Raw genomic sequence first — 14383 nt, 5'->3', positions numbered from 1 at the left:
GGTGAATATTGAAAGTGCCGGGGGCCTGAGCGATGGAGAGGTGAGTATGTGATTTTTTTTATCACAGCAACAGCAAATGGGGCAAGTGCCTGTCTGGAGCATCTTATGGGGCTATAACATTTGTGCAGCACTATATGGGGCAAGTGTCTGGGGCCATAACATTTGTGCAGCACTATATGGGGCAACTGTTTGTATGGGGCCATAGTCAACATTTGTGCAGCACTATATGGGGCAAGTGTCTGGGGCCATAACGTTTGTGCAGCACTATATGGGCGAGTGTCTGTATGGGGCCATAATCAACATTTGTGCAGCACTATATGGGGCATGTGTCTGTATGGGGCCATAATCAACGTTTGTGCAGTACTATATGGGGCAAGTGTCTGTATGGGGCCATAATCAACATTTGTGCAGCACTAGCATCTTATGGGGCCATAATCAACGTTTGTGCAGCATTATATTGGGCAAATGTGTCTATGGAGCATCTTATGGGGCCATTAATAACCTTTATGCAGGATTATATGGGGTATATTTTAATATGGAGCATCTTAAACGTTATGGAGCATTATATGGGGCTCCTGATTCAATATGGATATTCAAAAACACTTAACCTACTGATGTCTCAATTAATTTTACTTTTATTTGTATCTATTTTTACTTTGGACATTTACTCGTAGCTGCTGCATTTCCCAACCTAGGCTTATACTCGAGTCATTAGTTTTCCCAGTTTTTTGTGGCAAAATTAGGGGGGTCGGCTTATACTCGAGCATATACGGTATACTTTAAAATTAAAAAATGCAAAATATGATTACAAAAAATAAAAGACATGTCCCAAATTTTTTTTTACTAATATTGCAATATTAGGTCTTGTCTTGAGTTTAAGCCATGTGGATTTCTGGTCTCTAAAGTGAAAATCCAAAAGGATTCTCTATTTAACAATTTTCTTCTATGATCCCCACCCCTTGGTGGTTTATAGCTGTTAAACTCATTTGTCTGTGCGTGCGGTTTCAGCAATTTTTGTGTTTCCTTAATTTCTTCCTTGACCTTATTCAGTTCCATGTCCTCATTTTTGAGTATTAGTTGTATCAGTTTGAGCGAGCACTGGCTGAGTATAGTATTCCACTCCATTTGAAATTCTTCATTATAAATGGTGGTTGCTATTTTTTTTATACGCAACCCACTTGGAATTATATCTTTATCCAAATACATTTTCAGAGTTTTGGAGTCCCACCAGATTTTCGTTTCTTTTGACATCCTATTTTCAAGAGTCACCATCAGACGTTTTAATTCATCTGTTGTTTCTATGTCAGTTTCAGGTTGATCACCAAAAACTGATGACAGTTTGCTCATTCTTGTTGAACATTCATTAATAAAACAAACTCATTTCAATCATATCAAAATCACAAACATTTTGACATTAGAGACTTCATAAATTGCAATGACACATATGTCCTATATCTGGTAGAATGCACTGTATGCAAGTTGCAGTATGTAGGGTGCACTACGTGTACATTGAAAAGCAGCATACACAGGCACCTATATAAACAAGGGACGTCAGTAAATTATCATATGCAGCGACTCAATAGCATAGACTTAACATAGGAGAAACAAGAGTCAAAAAATAGCTGAACAAAAGAAATACCATAAAAATAGTTTATTAGAAATATAGAATCCACTAAAAGATCATCATAAATAATGGTACAGTAGTTGTAATTAGTGACTAAATACAAGGTGCGACTAATATTCCAGGTTCACTGGGCGGAACATTCAATGACATATAGTTGCGGTACTTTGTAACCTATAACCTCTATGCACATGCATATCAGTACTTGGTTCCGATGTGCATTAGGTATATGTATTCCAGTGATGCACCATCACCTACTCAACAGCACATCGTGCCCCAATATCCCGCAATACTAAACATGTATATAATATGATAAGGGAATTATTTACCCATAGAAGTTTGTAATAGTCTGTCCAGGTCCTGGATATGTGCCCCGACGCGCGTTTCGTGTTGGTGTGTGACCGCTTCCTCAGACATGCCACGATTAAGACTTCGGTGGTAATGCGTCGGAATAACGCTGCTATACTTTGAAATTTTGCGTGACATGCTGTGAAATATTAATATGTTTCATATTTTGGAGTGATGTACCATATTTTTAATGAAAAAATAAACAGAGACTTCAATCCTGCTGGATTCAACTTACTTTTTTCTGTGGATCGTTTGCTCTAACCTTTCCGTGCAGGAACAGATGAGGAGTGGCCTACATTCAGGTGAGCTGACTACATTTGTGTTTTGCATTAAAAAAATTAACCCGATTGCTAAACTGCATAGCGAGAAAAAAATTAAAAGTGCCAGAATTATGTTTTTTTGTTGTTGCCGCAACAGTGCATTAAAATGCAATAAAAGGCGACCAAAAGATCATACCTACAATAAAATGGTATCATTAAAAATGTAAGCTCGGTGCGCAAAAAATAAGCCCTCACCCAACCTGATATCACGAAAAATGGAGACGGTACAGGTATCGGAAAATAGCGCAATTTTGTATTTTTAGCCAAGTTTGGAATTTTTTATCACCACTTAGATAAAAAAGAACCTAGACATGTTTGGTGTCTATGAACTCGTAATGACCTGAAGAATCATAATGGTAGGTCAGGTTTAGCATTTGGTGAACATGGTAAAAAATAATTTAAAAAAAGTTGCGGAATTGCACTTTTTTTGCAATTTCACCGCACTTGGAACTTTTTTCCCATTTTTCAGTACACAATATGGTAAAATCAAAAGTATAATTTGTCCTGCACAAAACAAGTCCTCAGTTGGCCATATTGACATAAAAATAAAAAAGTCATGGTTCTGAGAAGAAGGGGAGCGAAAAACAGAAACCCCAAAATGAAAAAGGGCTTTGTCTCAAAGGAGTTGTGGTTATCATGCACAGTAGACGAGAAGCAGCCAAACCCAGGGATTTGGTTAGTGGGATCAGCAGACCTTCTGATGTGTATGTGGAGGACTTTCCTGCAACAGATTATGTCAGAAGAGAGAAGGATCACACCTTCAGAATTTCATTAGATGATCATTTTTGTTTTCCTCTCTTCCCATTGAAAAGACATGAATGCTCAGCTGAGCCAAGTGCTCATACTTATCAGGACGTTGGGAGAGATCATGTAGATTTTTGCCATTTGGCTGACAGTTATCTCATCTGTATGGACAACTGTAGTGTCTGACCTACAGACTCCCTACTACACACCCAGTCTGAAACTGGAATATTCATCTTTTATTCTATTGGCAGCTTTCTTTCGTAGCCTATTTACACTTTTTTGCACATGAGACCTTTCAGATGGTGATTATTAATAATATATTAATATGGTTTCATGATTTACCGCTGAGTAGAATGAAAGCAAGTTATCTTTTACACAAATTAAGAAAGAAAAGGTGTAACACTGTTATGTTTGTAAACATCTATTTATGATAATATGGTACAATATCTGTCTAAAGCCATGAACAATGAACTCATCTGTTTTTCATTATCTTTTAGGAATAGAACATTTTAAGGGGCAGTACCTGCACAGTCGAGATTATAAACTCCCTGATAATTTTAAAGACAAAAGAATTGTAGTGATTGGAATTGGGAACTCTGGAGGAGACATAGCTGTGGAACTAAGCAGAACAGCACAACAGGTGTGTCTCCTGGAGGATAAAGTGTAATTCACATATTTTAGTTTTAAAATTTAAAGGCTGTCAACATTTTTATTAGTGCATGCTGAGGGGTTGTTATGGCAGCTGGTGACCTGCTGAAGGCCTCTTTGGCTTTCATTTTGTCATTCCTGTGAAGCCCATCCACATGCTCAAGTCCCTTAAAGGGACTTAAAAAATAAAATTAAATAAAAAAAAACAAAACAAAACTTAAATCACCATTCCCTTTCCATCCTTATTTTTTACATTTTTAATGTCCTATTTTTAAACATATTTAGTATTGCACCATCTGTCCAATCTATCATAATATCATAAATTGTAAGGTGGCTGCCAGACACATAATTGATGGGAAGTATACATCACGGAGGTGTTTGTCATCTGTGATATAAACCTGGAAAGGTGCTCTAGTACACATGGTACTAAGAGGCTTGGTAGGGCAACTGGGCCAGGTTTAAGGGCAGCTGGATAGATGGGCGGATCTGGATGCTCACATGCCCCACTCCTGGGTGTGGTTCAGATGGTAAAATGGGGTCTATTTGTCTTGCGCATGGTCCTGTGTGTGGAGGTGTGCAAGCCTCCAGGATTGTGTGTCTTTGGCAAGCCTGCACTACTGTATGGACTTTTCACTTAATGTTTCACTTTGTGCTGGACAAGGGCTGTATTTAAGTTTTCCTGTGATGTGGTGTATGTAGAGTGAAATAAACCAGTCAGACTTTTAAATAGAAACAGTTCCTGTGATACCTCATCCCGCTCCCAAGTGAGTTACATCACCACAATATTATTACAATTACTGTATATTTTAACTTGGGAGCGCACAATATTTTTTGGCCCAAGGGCCACATTGCTATAATAACCAGTCAAGAGGGTCACAAAAACAATTAAAGGGGTACTTACATGAATGCATTTTCAAAACCACCAACAGGACATTATTATATCACCAGAACCAAGCTTTGAGTATTTTAGGAAAATTTGTAGAGTTTATGCTTAGTTTCTGCTTTAAAAAAAAATAGTGTGAACACACACTAACTTAAACTGAGTTTTGGGAGTAGAAAAGAGAATCTCACCAAATCCTCCTCATAATTTAAAATACCTAACTTTTGAGGTTTTGAGGATTTTTAGGTTTTAAGCCATGAATCATGTTATGGTTTGCTACATGTGTACAAGATCAGAACCACCGTCGGCACATGAATGCAATGCCAGAACCACTGGCCGTACATGAATTTAGCACCAGAACCACACTGTTTCTACTCTGCATACTGCTCCCATGATACTTGACTTTCACATTAACATCCCTCATATACAATGAAAGTCCCTCTAATCTTTGGCTCCATAAGGGGCATATCGTGCCCTCTTTGGCAGCAGGGTGATGGCAGCAACAAGGTGATGGCAGCAGCAGAGTGAGCATGGCCGCAAATGATGGACTTGGCACAGGATTATCGTGGCATAAAGTGGTGGACTAAGCAGGCTGACGACCCCAGTAGGGTGACAGTGGCAGCAAGGTGACTGCCTCAACTGAGCAAGACCTCTTAACAGTTACATGTGTTACATGTTACATGTTACAAGACCTCTTAACAGTTACATGTGTTACATGTGTTCTGCTGTTGGATTTATGTACTGCCGATGGTTCTGATCGTATGATCAGAACCATCGGCAGTACATAAATCCAACAGCAGAACCACTATCAGTTCATGAAAGCTGAACCAAGTTTAGTACAGTGATCAATTAAAATTTCCGGTCAGCCATCTATACATTCATATCTCATAAACCTACAACTCCCAGTATGTATATAAAGAAGCCTCCAACTAAGTTTTTTTTATTCATTAAAAGCGTTGTAACGAATGGAAATGGAGGCACAGATGGTGAAGTTCACATTCGTTTTTTATTGTAGTTTAACATGGAACCTCTGGACCACGGTCTGGGGAACTCCGAAGGGGGCGTGACTACATGAGCCCCAGATACCTGTGGTAAGATCCCTCGAACAGGGTCAGAATGGAATGCATGGGGGACAAGGGTGCTACCTCCAGTTAAACCCCGGACTTGTGGCAGCTGACCCAGCGGGACAGATGGACAAGCAGGGTTAGCGGGTGACGTAGAGCTAACCAGTGGGTACCGGGGGTACAGGTAGAAGCTAGTTCCAGTGGTATTGACGTTGTCCAGAGGTACGGGTAACTGAATGGCGGGAAAAGACGGAACTGGAGTAGGCAGATTGGAGGTTGACCAGGAAAGTCAGGTAATGGGTAGCAGGTTGTCTGTGTAGACCAACAGTGTAAGCGGAGCACTGGCAGAGAACTTCAGAAACAGAAGCACATGCTGGTAGAAATCGGAAGTTAGCAACAGAGGATACTTGTTGCTTTGGCACCCTCCCTATGGTGGAGGGGCTAGAAATAGTGATAATTAACACGCCATTGGTTAGAAGCGCTTTTTGAAAAATGCGCGCTGTCTCCTTAGGAGACCGTGAGCGAGCGCGCGCACGCAACCTGAGCACACAGCCCGAGAACCTGCTGGCTGCGTGCCAGGAAGCAGAGGCTGTGTCAGGACTGCATGGAGCTGATACAGAGCGGGAGTCCCGACGGGGACCCCACGAAGGTACAGGAACCGGACTGGGTGTAACAAGCGTGTGCATATGCATGTAATGTAGTGTGAGTGTATTAATACACTCACCTGCCGCCGTGCTTTCTGGTGTCCAGCGCTATTCTTTTCTGCTTCAGAATGATGTCACTGCAATTGTGACAAGCCAGCTCAGTCTGTGCTCTATGAATGTGCCAGATGTCTCTTTTACAATGCAAGCCTATGGAGCCTCATTCTGAAGCTCCATAGCCTTACATTGTAAAAGCCACTTATGGGTCAGAGTGTAGTGTGACTTGGAGTGTCTGCAGAGTGGTGACGTCAAAGAGATGAGGAGAAGAACGGCGCTGGACATGGTAGAGAGCGGCGGTAGGTGAGTGTATTAATACACTCACATTACAAAATGTAGGAGAATGGAGCATAGGAGACAAAGGGTTACAAAGCCATGTGACTTCCAGACTTGAACAAAACCATGCAGAACTAATTCAAGAAGAAGAGTTGCAGAAGAGGCAAAATTTGGCAGTGCCCTGGATCAGGTGACATCAACAAAACCAGCCTCTAGTATAAAAGATTAGCATGCCAAATGGGAGGACATTTGGTACTAGGAGAGGTGGCAGATACTCCTGCTGCTGCTCCAGCAGCCGTGATAGTAGGCCGCAGCCCGATCGACCGGGACCAAGGCGACAACTGTCAAGCACCGGAGATCGGAGCTTCTTTGGTCAAGGTCTAGAGTGCACTCGTCAACTGTCAAGCACCGAAGAACCAAACGACGCCGGTGAAGGTTCCCGACCTAGACAACGCTGGTCAACAGATGAGGACCAGCCCCACTGATATGGACTGAGGAGACGCTCGTCAGCGGTCAAGCAATACCTGGCTAGAAATTCCAGCCTGGGCCTGTGATCGAAGAAGATGTATGGTCCATCATTTCCTGCACAGTCCTATGGTACTGGGATTGGGCAGAGGAAGAGCTGCAGACCAGACAGGGTCTGGTTGACTCTAGAGCGGCTGAAAGACCGTTGATAGACTTTGTAAGAAAAATATGCAGCTAGTGAGACAGAGCAATGGCCCTTGTCAAGGCCCAGAAAGCCGCAGAAACTTCCAGAGACTGCTCCCCCAAATACTGGACTAGTCCCCAACTCCCACATTAGAATTAGGTTGAACTTCCTACTTGGAGCTGATACTGAAGATTCCTGTTGTGTACAATTACATTTACCTCTGTTATTTAATTGCTTGTTAAATACTCTGTAAATATTGTCCTTTTGTGATTTGTTATTTTCAGTATCCCTTTTTCTAGTTCATATTGTAAATACAATAATTATTTTTTTGTTTCCACCTGGTGCCTCCACTGTTGCATTTGGTCACCTGCTTACAAGCACATGCACATGCATACATTTTGGGAGGGATTCCCTAATAATGGTAATGTTGTTACCAGCCAACATCCAATTTATCTCTCTAAACTGTCCCCCCACTTCTCCATACTATCCCCCACTTCCCCATACTGTCCCCACATGCTCACACTTTTCTATACTGTCCCCCCACTTATTCATGCTGACCCCCCACTTCTCCATATGGTCCCCACACGCTTCCACTTCTCTATTCTGTCCCCATACTTTTCCATATTATTCCCCCACTTCTCCATACTGTCCCAACACACTCCCACTTCTCCATCCTGTGCCCCACTTCTCCATATGGTCCCTCATGTTCCCACCTCTCCAATGCTGTTCTCCAACTTCTCCCTAAGGTGACCCCACTATTTCATATTGTCCCCCGTCCACCCACTCTCACACTGCTCAGTCTTTCACTACCCCATAATGTGCACAAACAACAACACTACATCTACCAACTTCTCCATCTCCATTTTGGCAGTCCATGGACTGCACTCAGATGTCATCTGAGTACAGTCCAATGGTTTCCATGGACTCATTGACTTGCATGGCAGAGTGCAATCTGAATATTGGAACAAACACTGGCATGCAGCAATTTTGTTTTCCTCAGACCAGCTCTGTACAAGGCAAAAATCTGACATGTTCACGGCCCTATAGACTAATGTGTGCACTAGCTCTTACCCTGCCCCATCTGTTCTTAAACCGATAAAAAGCCTGCACAACATATGGCACACGGGCCACATGCGGCCTACTAAAGATTTTGCTGTGACTCTCAAAGCAGTCCAGGATATTCCGCTCCATTCTTACATTCAAATGTATTTGTGTCTTTCAGAAATGAATATATTTGAATGCTGGAGCCGGGATTGGAGCAGATCAGTGCTCGTTAGTACCTGCTCCGACGTGCAGCAGTGTGATGATGTCAGCATGCTGCTGATGTCATCACACTGCTGCCGGCACTGAAGCTCTCCATCAAGGAGCTGAAGATTAAATGGAGCATTGTGGATGCGGGGGTTAATCTTACAGTGAGGACACATAATGGGGGTGACATTTGTGAAAGGGGCACAGTTTTGTGAGAGGTAGTGGTGCTGGGGTCATACTTTATTCAGATGGGCAGAAGTGATGAGCAAGTGTACTCGTTGCTCGGGTTTTCCCGCGCACGCTTGGGTGACCTCCGAGTATTTATGACTGCCCGGAGATTTAGTTTTCATTGCCACAGCTGAATGATTTACAGCTACTAGACAGCCTAAGTACATGTGGGGGTTGCTAGGGAATCTTCACATGTAATCAAGCAGGCTAGTAGTTGTAAATCATTCAGCTGCGGTGATGAAAACTAAATCTCCGAGCAGAGAGGTCACCCGAGCGTGCTTGGGAAAAACCTGAGCAACGAGTACACTCACTCATCACTAGTGTTGAGAATTCCGATACCGCAAGTATCGGGTATCGGCCGATATTTGCGGTATCGGAATTCCGATACCGGGATTCCGATACTTGCCGCGTATCGGATACCGGAATCGGAAGTTCCAAGATTCAAAATGCAGAAATTCAGCCAATGAGAATGATTCCAAGTGTGGGCACATCCTGTTCAGCATGGAGGGCATGAAACTACTGGCAAGGCTGTGATTGGCTGCTGAAATGATGTCATGCTGCAGTTTAAAAGTCGCTGGCGCCATTTTGCGATCACTCTGCTGTGAATTCAGTTAGTGACAGGATGCTGTTTGCTGACTGAGGGACAGTTTAGAGATAGCGATTTGCTTCTTTGTGCTTTCCAAAGGCTAATTTAGCAACCGCTGTGTTCACCTACTATTCACCTTGCTTTTGCCTTGTAGCGCTGTTTTCACAGCGATCTGCAAGGTCTGTGTGTGTGTGTGTGTGAGTGCAGCCCACTCTCTAGTCTGAGTGCAGCCACATAGGCCATCCATAGCTGGTTGTATTCAGTTCAGGGAGGGTGGTTCATTGCCTCATACTGTTCTTTTTTTTTTTTTTTTTTTTCAAGTAGTGTAGTCTGCTGCTAATTTATTCAAAAAAATCCTATTAGTGTCTTTCCACCCGTCTCCAGCTAATTTGTGGAAAAACACTACATAGGATAAAGTAGAGGAGGGTTTTTGGGCCTTGCAGCGCCGTTTACGGCTGTCTGCACGGTCTCCGTGTGATTGCAGCTCGCCATGTAGTCTGTGAGCAGCCATAGCCTGGTTGTCTCCAGCTCAGGGTTGTTCACTGCGTCATACCGCCAAATCAATTTTCTTTTTTTTTCAAGTAGTGTAGGTTGCTGCTAATTTATTTTAAAAAATCCTATTAGTGTCTTTCCACCCGTCTCCAGCTAACTTGTGGAAAAACACTACATAGGATAACGTAGAGGAGGGTTTTTGGGCCTTGCAGCGCCGTTTACGTCTGTCTGCACGGTCTCCGTGTGACTGCAGCTCTATCTGTTGTCAGTTCAGCCCCCAAAAAATAAATAAATAATAAAGTTCACCAAACACACCAGTTACACCACTTTACATTTGTGTAGGCCACATTAGCTCATATTAAAGTCTAGTCCACACTTTAGAAAATTAGTGTTTCTTATACCTGTTAGGAGGAGTTGCTCAGGAATAAGCACACAAATCCGTTAGTACTTTTCTGCTTATCTTTATCAGTCAACCAAGATGAAGAAGGCAGTGAGTAAGGCACGTGGGCGCGGAGCAGGGAGGGGACGTGGGGATTCTGTGCCTGCTGCGGGCACCGGTGACTCATCAGCACCCACTTTCACCAGGCAACAGTCGTTCATGCGCAGCTTTGTGTCAGAGCGCCGTACACCGCTGCTGCGTCAAGACCAAATTGAAGCTGTTGTCGGATGGATGGCAGCTAATGCATCAACTTCCATTAGTGCCACATCCTCTCAGACACAGAGCACTGGAGAGCAGCCATCTGTCTCTTCACCACCTGCCAAATTGCCCAGGCAGACAGAGAGCCCAGGACAGGAGCCGTCTCTACTTCTGTTCTCTGAATCTCTTGGCTTGGAAACAGGGGGCCAGCCAAGCAGCATTGGAGAAATGGAAGAAGAGGCAGGGTGCAGTGATGCCCAACAGCTTTTTCTGTCTTCCTCTGAAGAGGCGGGTGGGCCAGTGGCTCCGGTCACCACATCGCAGGCCGCATCAGCTGATGATGACACTCAGGTGCCACTTACTGGTGCGTGCTCTGCTGCTGAGACTACCCAGGAGGAGCAGTTGGGGGCAGAGGGTAGTGTAGATAATGAGGTCCTCGACCCATCTTGGCGTGAGGGACAGGAAGGTGGTGGGAGCAGCTCTGAGGAAGAGATTCCCCGTACGGCCCAAAGAGGGAGAGGGAGGGGGAAGACTGCGGATCCTGCAGCCTCCGCTTTGGCACCCGTTAGGAGCATGTCTCTTCCAAAAGCCAAAAAGGGCGCTCCCAAGACTTGCAGTGCCTGGTCCTTTTTTGACACAGTTGCAGATGACATTTGCTATGTCAGATGCAAGGTGTGTCATCAAAAAGTCAAAAGAGGGAAAAATGTCAGCAACCTCAATACCTCCAACATGTGGAAACATGTGCGCAACAGGCACCCGGCGGAGTTAGAAAAACACACTGAAGAGGTAGGCCAACCAACAGCGGCAGCTACCACCTCTTCAGCTCGTGTTGCCTCTTCCTCTAGCTCACACGCAGCTGGTTCGGCTTCCTCCCAGGATCGCCGTGGAAGAACCTCTGGCCCTGTTGTCCAGAGACCCGCTGTAATTCCTCCCGCAGCACCACTTTCCCAGTCATCCACACACTCCCAGCCCAGTCTACAGCCATCGGTAGTACAGGCATGGGAGAAAAGGCGGCCTTTCTCGTCAAACCACCCACGAGCACAGGCTCTGACTGCAGGCATTGCCAAACTTCTGTCACTGGAAATGCTGTCATTCAGGCTGGTGGAGACTGACAGCTTCCGTGACTTGATGTCATTGGCAGTCCCACAGTACAATGTGCCCAGCCGCTTTTACTTCAGCAGGCAAGCCGTCCCTGCCCTGCACAAGCATGTGGAGGGACACATAAAACACGCGCTACTGAACGCCGTCAGTAGCAAGGTCCACCTCACCACCGATGCGTGGACCAGTCAACATGGACAGGGGCGATACCTTTCCCTCACTGCCCATTGGGTTAATGTCGTTGAGCTGGGTACAGACCGTGCGAGTGGCGCAGGACGTGTCCTGCCCACTCCAAGGATTGCAGGAATCCATTCTGTACGCATTGACTCCTCCTCTTACACCAGTTCCTCAGAATCATCGCTGCAGGAGCCGTCACAGTCCACCTCCACATGGACCCGTGATGAACGTGTACCTGTTACGACCGACATGAGCACAGCCGTGGCCAAATGTCAACAGGCCGTGTTGAAATTAATTTTTTTGGGGAATCGTAGCCACACAGCGCAGGAGCTCTGGAATGCCATCAAGCAGGAGAGCGATGTGTGGTTTGTGCCAGCGAATCTCCAGCCAGGCATGGTAGTGTGTGATAATGGCCGAAATCTGGTGGCAGCTCTGGGCCTCGGCAACCTCACTCACATCCCATGTCTGGCACATGTGCTCAATTTGGTCGTGCAGAGCTTTTTGAGGGACTATCCGGATCTTGATGCACTGCTGCACAAGGTCCGCCTAGAGTGTGCTCACTTGCGGCGTTCCAGCACGGCAAAAGCGCGCATTGCGGCTCTGCAGCGCCGACACCGCCTGCCGGAACATCGCATCATATGTGACCTACCTACGAGGTGGAATTCCACGTTACATATGTTGGAGCGGTTGTGTGAGCAGCAGCAAGCTGTAATGGAGTACCAGCTGCTTCAGGCGCAAAAAAGTCGCAGTCAGCGCCGTACAGACTTCACAACCACAGAGTGGGCCACTATGAATGACGTCTGCCAGGTTTTGCGTCCCTTTGATTATTCCACGCGGATGGCGAGTGCAGATGATGCACTAGTCAGCATGACTGTCCCCCTTATCTGCCTGCTTGAAAAATCACTGCAAGCGCTAAGGGATGATGTTGTGGAAGAGGTGGAGGATGAGGATTCACCATTTCCATCATCTTCTGGACAGTCAGCGCCACGTGGTTCCTCACAAACGCGTAGGCAGGGGACAGTTTGTGAGGAGGATGAGGAGGAGTCAATGGAGGAGGAAGACGTCCGTCCAGAGGAGGGAGTTACCGAATTGTCCAGTACTCAGTGTGTACAGCGAGGGTGGGGTGATGACGAGCAGGCAGAGATCACGCCTCCAGCAGGGGACAGCGTTTCTTGGGCAGTTGGCAGTCTGCAGCACATGGTGGATTACATGCTGCAGTGCCTGAGAAACGACCGCCGCATCGCCCACATTCTCAACATGTCTGATTATTGGGTGTTCACCCTCCTCGATCCTCGCTACCGGGACAACGTAGAAAGCCTCATCACACCGTTGAACCGGGAGCGAAAAATGCGGGAGTACCAAGACACACTGGTCAATTCCATCATCTTCTCCATTCCAACTGAGAGAAGTTCTGCTAGTGCATTCCAAAGCAGCTCAGTGCGTCCAGGCAGTGGTGGAGGCTCTGCACAAAGAGGGAGCAGAAGCAGTGCCTCTGCCCAAGGCAAGACCAGTATGGCCCAACTGTGGCACAGTTTTCTGTGCCCCCCACAAAAGTCTACACCATCACAGACGGCTCCAGTCAGCAGGAGGCAACGGTTCCGTCAGATGGTGACAGACTACATGTCTTGCCCTCTTGCTGTACTCCCAGACGGCTCTTCCCCTTTCAAGTTTTGGGTCTCAAAGCTGGATACATGGCCAGAGCTAAGCCAGTATGCATTGGAGGTGCTGTCTTGCCCTGCGGCCAGTGTATTATCGGAACGTGTCTTTAGTGCTGCAGGTGGTGTACTAACTGACCGTCGCATGCGACTATCCTCCGATAACGTTGACCAGCTTACTTTCCTGAAAATGAACAAGGCCTGGATCTCGCAGGAATTTGCCACTCCTCCTCCTGATTAAATAATTAGGTCACTGTATACGTTATCCAGGTCTCCTGTTGTGTTCATCTTTCTACCACCTGAACTTAAATTCCTGGGCTCCAACACCGCCAGTTGAGGCTCAGAAGTGCCGTCTGCACAGTCAAAACATACGACCCAGTGTTATTGGGTTTCAGTAACGTCAGCTGATCCCCAGCTGTGTAGCCGGCAATGTGTCATGCGACCGCCACGCTGACACAACAACTGAAATGTAAGGGAATCTGTCCCCCCCCCCCAAGGCGTTTGTTACTGAAAGAGCCACCTTGTGCAGCAGTAATGCTGCACAAGGAAAAGGTAGCTATTTTTGTTTAGCACCTTGCACACGCAGAACTTAACACTTATAAAATGTGTCCACTGATACCGTAACACCGTCCCGGAGGTGGGACTTTCCTTCGTAATGTGACGCAGCACAGCCGTCATTCCTACCCCCCCGGCGCCGCGCACCCGCTCCTCAGCGTTGTTTGATTCCGTCCCGGAGCCTGCGCTGTTATGTTATCCCGTGGCCAGGCACACTTAGCGCTGCCCGTCTTCTGGCATCATTTGGTGTCAGGATGGCTGCGCCTGTGCGGCCGCGCTGGCAGAGAGCCCGCCTCGCAGTGTCTTCTGATTTAATCCCACTGGGGGCCTGGGATCCATGGACATGCGCAGTGCATATCTGAACCTCCACCTCTCACTCATCTCCCTATGGCTTCTTCAGACTGTTCGGTGTCAGCTGGTCCCTAATAGCATGCCACGGCCGTGACACCGCACAGTCTT

General features: G+C 46.0%; 1 protein-coding gene across 7 annotated transcripts in view; it reads left to right on the top strand.

The window, feature by feature from the left end:
• The window catches only part of LOC143788704 (flavin-containing monooxygenase 5-like), a 269606-nt gene that overhangs the window by 234755 nt on the left and 20468 nt on the right, over nucleotides 1-14383 (top strand). For all 7 annotated transcript variants that reach the window (XM_077278536.1, XM_077278535.1, XM_077278537.1 and 4 more), the window contains one exon: nucleotides 3531-3673. In XM_077278536.1, coding sequence (XP_077134651.1) covers nucleotides 3531-3673 — 143 coding nt within the window. The remainder of the gene's footprint in view (nucleotides 1-3530; nucleotides 3674-14383) is intronic.

Source organism: Ranitomeya variabilis, chromosome 8 (assembly GCF_051348905.1).
Source record: "Ranitomeya variabilis isolate aRanVar5 chromosome 8, aRanVar5.hap1, whole genome shotgun sequence".
Taxonomy (NCBI): Eukaryota; Metazoa; Chordata; class Amphibia; order Anura; family Dendrobatidae; genus Ranitomeya; species Ranitomeya variabilis.
Note: the sequence above shows the minus strand (reverse complement) of the source record. Positions and strands in the feature narration are given on the sequence as shown.